General features: G+C 35.1%; 1 protein-coding gene across 1 annotated transcript; it reads left to right on the forward strand.

Moving 5' to 3' along the window:
• The first annotated feature begins 222 nt into the window (after positions 1-222).
• LOC119635565 (ejaculatory bulb-specific protein 3-like) lies at positions 223-1,149 on the forward strand. Its single transcript, XM_038030415.1, has 2 exons — positions 223-343; positions 707-1,149. The coding sequence occupies exon 2, from the start codon at positions 718-720 to the stop codon at positions 1,096-1,098; it is 381 nt and encodes a 126-aa protein (XP_037886343.1). The 5' UTR covers positions 223-343; positions 707-717; the 3' UTR covers positions 1,099-1,149.
• The last annotated feature ends 6,673 nt before the right edge of the window (positions 1,150-7,822 follow it).

A 7,822-nucleotide genomic window follows, 5' to 3' on the forward strand; every position in this document is an offset into this window, starting at 1 on the left:
CATGAAAAAGCAAAAATGTGTGTACAACTGCTGGTGTGTGTAGTAGTACGTAAACACTATAGCTACTGTTGGCTTTTTTTTTTTTTGTTTTGTTTTTTTTTTTCTTTTTTATGTACGTACTACCGGTACAAATCAAAGCGAACTGATTGTGCGAAGTATCTCGCAAAGCTTCGCTTTTGGCTGTGAACCGCTCAAAAATATATAAAAAGCGTTGGATTGAACAAATCTGCAGTTAGTCGTCTACCTGAAGCTTTAAATTGAACACAAAAAAAAAAAAAATAAATAAAAAAAGAAGACAACAAAAAACTGTTTTGTTCAAGTATTATTATTACAACAAAGTAGTGTAAGTGTATTTTGGCTATCATTTCCAAGCGGACTTGTAACGTGGTATAAGTCAAAGTGGCACAGCGCGATACGATAATAATCCGAACACGAATGTCACATAACGCATTTTACGGTTTTTTGTTTTTCTTTTCTTCTTCTCTTTCTGTCTTCATTTTTTCATTTCTTGTACTGCGTATGTATGTATGTACTTTAATATTGCAAATATTGCAAGTTTCGTTTCCTTTCGTTTCGTTTTTTTTGGGCCAAAAAGATAAAAAGGAGAAAAAAAACACTTAACACTACTTGACGCGTTCTATTAAATAATGATAATGTGTGAAGTAAATATTTCGTAATCGCTTTTAATTTCTTTTCAAATTTGCAGCTGCCGTCAGTATGAAATATCTAACAATTGTTGCGATTATTGCCACTCTAAGCGTAGCGGTGGTTATGGGCGCCGAAGAGAAATACACAACGAAATATGATGATGTCGATGTTGATGAGGTCTTAAAATCGGAACGATTATTCAAAAATTATTACAATTGCTTAATCGATGAGGGTAAGTGTACACCCGATGCTCGTGAATTGAAGAAAAGCTTACCGGATGCCTTGCAAACTGAGTGCAGCAAATGCAGCGAGAAACAGAAAAAGACAAGTGAAAAAGTCATTAAACATTTAATGGATCATAAGCCCGAAGAATGGAAGGTATTGCAAGCTAAATATGATCCTGACGGTATCTACTACAGCAAATATAAGGCCCGTGACCTTAAAAACTAAAATTCCTTCGACGCGTATCCTTCGCACCTTCAGATGCTAATACTCACTCACTATGCGAAAAAAAAGGGGATCACGAAGAAGATCGAATTCATTTCTTGTTGTGTTGTGTTTAATAGTAGTTATGTTGTAATTGATTTTCTTTAGTAATTAAAATTTTTTTGTATATATATATATGTATATAATACATATATTTTTGTATGTGTATGAATTGAATTAGTAGATAGTTCAAAATTTAGTTTAAAAACACAAACAAATAAAAAAACAAAAAAAAAACAAAAATGATATGTAATTAATGCAGATGGAATGATAAATAAATCACTGACTATTGAATTGAATTACAAATCAATGATAAAATTTTTTTATTTTTTATTTTTCATTTTTTTTTTTTTTTTTTTTTTTTTTTGGCCACAAAAGGGTTTTTTGCAAATATATTAATGTAAATGAACAAAGCGACCTTGTTTTGCTGGTTTAACTTGAATTTTTTTTTGTTGTTTTGTTTTGTTTTTTGTTTTTTTTTCTTCTTAATAATCAATCAATGAATATGAGTGCCCACCAGTTTAAAAGAAAAAGAAAAAAAAAAAAAAACTACCAGTTTTACTGTAACATCAACCAGTTAGTTAGCCGTTGACGATAATTGTCCTTGAAATTGGAAACTAGACAAACTATTTTATGTTTCTTTTATTATATTAATCGCTTGACATTTCATTTTGACTAATTAGGTGATGAGAAATGATAAACATAACTTGTCGCATAGCAATTGCGATATAATACAGTTATTACTTAAAAGAAATGTGGAAAATGTGGAAATCTCTGTGGAATTGATGACCAAAATTATCTAACTCGAAGCCATTGAACTCTTTTTTTTATTCCCCCTTAGACGGCGACGAGATGTATAAACAAAAATATCACAAAAAACAAGTGAAAACACTATAATGGGGCATGGCGCGCCGTTTAATACCCTACAGCACTTTGCTTAAAACATTTATTTATATAAGCGCTTTTCAAAATAAGGCCTTGTATTGGAAGTGATCGAAAAAGTACTCCGATCCACCAAATTTTCAATGGCTTGCTCCAAAACACGATGTGTACCAAATTTTGTCAAAATATCTTTTGCGATTTTTGCACCCTCACAAGAAAACAAGGCGGACAGATGGACAAATAAGCTTAAATCGATAGGCTAAATAAAATGTGGGTCTATCTCATTACAGCCCTTTAATTATATACTGACTTTTCACAATAGGGCCTTTTAGTGAAAGTAATGGGGAAAGTGGTCCAAGGGAAACCATTTCAATATGTTATGAAAATATCGGAAAAATTGCAAACCCAAGCGAACAAGATGTACAAACGGACAGACAAGCTTAAATGGATTCAGAAAATTATTATGATAGATATAATAAAAGATGGGCCTCTCTCTCTCTCTCTTCTGGTTGTTGCATACACCCCTATAAACTTAATATTTTCTTGTACCACAATTGGTCTAAGATATGAAAAAAAAAACAAAATAAAAAACGATACAACTGTGCCGTTACTGGGCCTTTTGAGTTAAGCTAACCATAGCTAATAATAAATAATAAACCCCAAGCCCGATTAAAGCTCATAGAGCAAGAAATCCCAACATTTAGCATTTTGCAAGTTTTCCTTAAGAGGGCGAGTCGCCTCATCGTTAGTATTTAACGCAATACAAATATTTTCAATTACGGCATAAAGAATGTGTTATTAAAATATTAAAAGTGAACATGGAGAAACTCAAAATCGTCTCTCATGTTGAGTTCACATACTCTCTGTTCGACTAGGAGGTGCTGGACGTAAGTTAAATTTAAGCTATGAACAATTAATGCAAGTAAAATAAGTGGATAGTAGTAAGTTAGGACCAAGCGAACAGTGACGGCATTGGATCATCTCAGCTTAGATTCGGCAAGTTTGGGAAACGTCAACAATTGACAAACAAAATTAGTTTAACGTGAAAAAGTGAGTTAAGTAAGTTTCCCATGGACTGAACGACAAACGCAATCAGCGCAGTGGTAAGGCAAGAATGAATTACCAAACCATACTCCAAAGCGTAATATTCATGAGAAGAAGCTGATAGTTCGGTGGTTTAGCGGAGAGGTGGTTCTACTATTACTATTTCATGAAACCAGGCTCATCGACTTGAAACTTGTTAAACTTGAAAAAAAAACAGCACAGATATGTCAAGAGATCGACTCCTTTCTTGTTGCAAGGCAATGCCGCACGACACATTGCGCAAATGACAGTGGTAAAGCTGCAGAAATTGAAGTTGGTACTTCCTTATCCTCCCCCTCCACACTCACCAGATCTAGCTGCCACTAACTGTCACTTATTTCGCAATTTAGACAACTTCTTGGTAAGAAACAATTTCAATTCGGATAATGCAGTAAAACTGGTCCTCCAGGAATTCATAGACTCCCGTCCGCCAGGGTTCTACATCACCGGCCTGAACAACCGGCAAATGTGCGTAGATACTATGGGCGCATACTCTGATGAACAAAATAATTTCTTATATTTATAAGTTATCAGCAAACTTTGCCTTTTTGCTACAAATTTCATCCTTGACGATCTAATCTTAGTGAACCTACGCAATTAATGTGAATTGTTCGTGCCGAAGATAATATTAAATGCATTTTCCTCACAAACGAAGAACGATAACTGAAAACATTACACATATGACGAAACTGGTTGCCCCCTGCATTGATGATTGGTGTAAATGATGAGAGGAACAAACTTTAGGGAAAAATCAAAGTGAAAGAAAGTTCGACAACGAAGTGAGTATTATAAGTGATATGAGTATTGGCGGAAATTGCAATTATAAATAATATTATGGGAAGACTCTGAAGTCCGGCGAAGTCACTCACGGCTCAAGAAGAGATCCTTTTCGAAACTCATTTTAGAATACGTTTTGTTATTTGACTTGGCTTTTATTATCGACGGCGCTTTTTTCCCGGCGGATGTTACTGACTTGTTATGCATTCTTCTATTTACTTAGTTATTATTATTTGCTTACGGCTTATTATTATACCTATCAATGAAGGATGAGCGGTCTATTAATTTTGTCAAAACGTTTGCAACGTCCAGAAGGAAGCATCAGAGACCCCGCAAAGTATATATATATATATATATATATATATATATATATATTCTTAATCAGCATCAAATTCTAAATTGATTTAAGCATGTGCATCTGTCCGTGTGGCCGTCTGTCTGCAACATTCTCCTGGCCGCCAAAATGAAGCTATCGACTTCAAATTCGGAAGAACCATTGAAAGTTCTTGTACGCGGGTTGGCACTGAAAATGGATCAGACCGATCAAGGGACACGCCTACGGTAAAGTGAGAACTTTTCTGGCTTTAAGAAGGAATAAACAAGCGTTTTATTGGTCATTCCCCATGAACTATAAAAATTTGAACGTATATTCCATAGACGTTGCTGTTGGGCCTGCACAAAAATGGTAAAAAATTGAAAACACTTACCCAAAACTTAAGTTTTCTTTCAATGCCTTTGCAGCGTGCAGAAACAAGCTTCAAAACCCCATATTCTTGATTTGATTGCCTATCCATCTATCTGTCTGCGCAACGATGATGTATTTATGGTAAACATCTTCCCGTTCAATTATAGATATTTCGCTCAAATACGTCCCTGCTAATAGGCGAGTGGTTCTTCCCGTAACTTAATTATACAATGAATCTGCCGATGACATGTTCTGATTTACTTCACTATTTTCGATAACATGATACGAGATGTTTTCAAAGTGCAAGCAATTAACTTAAATATAAGCGAACAACTTAGTATTTAAAAAACGTTAGTAAGTAAATATGCGGAGCACGTCTCTCTGTATGGTCGGTGATAAGCACTGAATTCCTGTATAAAGAACTGATGTAATAATTTAAAAATTGCTCATGTTTTATTTATTTTATTATTTATTTTTATTATTTATTTTTTAATAGCAAAATCACTGCCGCTTACTTCCTCTTCTTATCGACGACGTCGTCAAAGGGCCCATAAAATTGTCATATATACATACACAATTATTATTAAATGTATCTCGTAAACAATTAATGATGTGTTGTACGAAATAATTAACGGTTTACTTCAAAACATACCCCTATGTGTGCATCTAAGCACATATACACGCACGTCGAGACAAATCGCAGTATTTTTGCTTGCGTGTCTAGCTTTGAGAATTCGATGAACAAGATATTTTTAATGGCCTTTAAGCTTTTCTTAAAATCTACAAAATCAAAAAAAAAAAAAAATGATGTAAAGTGTGTTAATTGACAGATTTGTTTAGCTACAATACGTGCAATAGGCATATAATTCTCGCCACTTAAATTAAAAGCCCGGCGTATTTGCATTATTTCGAGTTACGCATTAAGTCAAAATTTTCCTAAAAAAAATACTTGATTTAATAAGACTGAAATTCTGCGTTAATTTGAATTAGTTCGGCTCGATGTCTCGATCAATTTTGTAAACTTAATCCAAACTATGTACTCCAAAACGGTATTCTATGGTAGGAAAAGTTGACTAAGGCTTACACAATTTTTAGAACGTTACAGTATCGTCCATATCGTAGAAGTTTTAAAATTTTTAAAACGGCTTTTAGATTCCGTGATGGGGCATATAAGAAAAGGCAGGACTGCTCCAATGAGCCTAAGTGGGAAGTATAAGAACCATATCGTACGGTGTGTGAAGTGAGGCTATTATTGTGAAAAGTTCGATCCCAATCATTTTTCAAAACTTCTTTAGAAGAATCTACGGGCTATTGGCATTAGGATGTGTCCGATACCATGTGAAATTCGTCCTGATAAACTAAGTGAACATTTTTTTGAGTTCTGAGAAGCTGTGATTCATGGACTCGGACATCAGTCGTGAATCAAGATGCACTGTATGAGCATAGCGGCATGTTTGAGTCTAGCGGTCTCAGAAGCCGGGAAGTGAGACAGTCTATACACTGAAACTAATTCTTCCAGACATCATTCTGCCTTTGATCTATGTCTTGGAAAGTGTCATCTCCAGTTCCCCATGAAGATTTCTTCCCAATTAGCACTAGGCTGCATCTGTGGACGAAGAATTTACTCTGTGCAAATCATCCTCTCTCTTCTCTGTGTAGCGATTCTTATAATGATTGATTTTTCCAAGGCCTTTGGTACGGTCGACCATGATTTACTGCTGTATAAACTTTTACTATTTTTTTTTGGTTTAGTTCGTTTGCAACCAAGTTATTATTCTTCCTATTGATGAATCGCTCCCCAACGGATGGTTGATGGTAACTCGTCTTCTAAATCAAAAATGGTTGCATCTAGTTTTCCGCAAAGATCCATTCTGGGGACTTTCTTGTTTAATGGCTTTATCAACGACTTGATTACATATTGTTATACCTGTTGCATTCACTTACATGGTGGTGATGCACAGATCTATGTGTCGTCCCCGCGTGTTAGGATAAACGATTTGGTCCAGTCTATGAAGGAAGATCTAGATCGTGTTAGGTTTATTCATTGCCTCCTATTAAGATTTTGCGGTGAGGAGATTGAGTTTGTTAATACGGTCGTTTATCTTGATTATAAGCTCAACACTCGTTCGGATGCTGTGTAGTGTCGTGCATATAAATACCATTTTGAGAAAGTTGTTGCTTTCTTCATCTTATGTTCCTATCATCAGTAAGCTAAGACTGATTAACGGTCTCGCCGTGCCGCTTACATCTTATGTTGCGTATATATGTGGTAACTTAGATTCTGTCTCTAGCAATAAGTTGCAGGGTGTTACCAATATGTGTGTCAGACCCGTTTTTAATAAACGATAATATAAAATAATATCCCAGTTCACGCTTAAGATTCTTGATTCCGATCTTCAAACGTAGCTCAATACCTTTCATGGTCAATGCACAAGCTCCATGTCTTTTTGCATAAGCATAAGAAATTTCTGTTTGCTAGATCGAAGCGGACGATGAATTTCATTCTACATGACCATAACTATCTGATAACACCAAGGCGAGTTTTGTTAACGTTGTTGGATTGTGGAATGCATTAGCGTTCCGTATTAAAACGATTGCTAGCTTCAGGGGACTTAAAGCGGCCTCAAGGCCTTTCATAATTTGTAATTATCACGTTTGTATCTACGTTTCCATTCCACGTTGTGCACCAAAGGACTTATTCATTCTATGCATTATTTTTGTTCATTACTCTGCCGAGACTTTGTAGCCTCATTGGGGCATTAATTAATTAATTAGTTAATTACGCTACTACACTTTGTTGTGCAACATTTCTAATTATTATAATTAATTGATTAATGAACTAAACTGTTTCCTGAGACTATCTAAAAAACCAGTCCAGATACGAACTTGTCTGGTACAATCAACAAACGCACTGTTGAAAAAAAGGTTCATCAACTTTTATGCCCTACACCGCTTATGGTACAAAATGGTATGCACTACACGGAAGAATTTTAGATAGAGTTTATTACACCGATCGAATCAGAATCATTTTCTGTTTGCCTTAACGAGTTTTCCGGCAATTTAGCAAATAACGCCTTGTTTTGAAAAGTCGTTATATTATATGAGCGACTATAGGTTGGTATAGGACATTTTATAGCGGACCGTGATCTACTATTACGTTTTTACTTCCTTTTCTATCGGAATGAATAACAGAAACAATTCTTTCACGACCTTTACGACTCGGGAAAATACACGCTGCGAGCTAGGTTCATTTAAAATCCT

This window comes from Glossina fuscipes, unplaced genomic scaffold (genome assembly GCF_014805625.2).
Source record: "Glossina fuscipes isolate IAEA_lab_2018 unplaced genomic scaffold, Yale_Gfus_2 27, whole genome shotgun sequence".
NCBI lineage: Eukaryota > Metazoa > Arthropoda > Insecta > Diptera > Glossinidae > Glossina > Glossina fuscipes.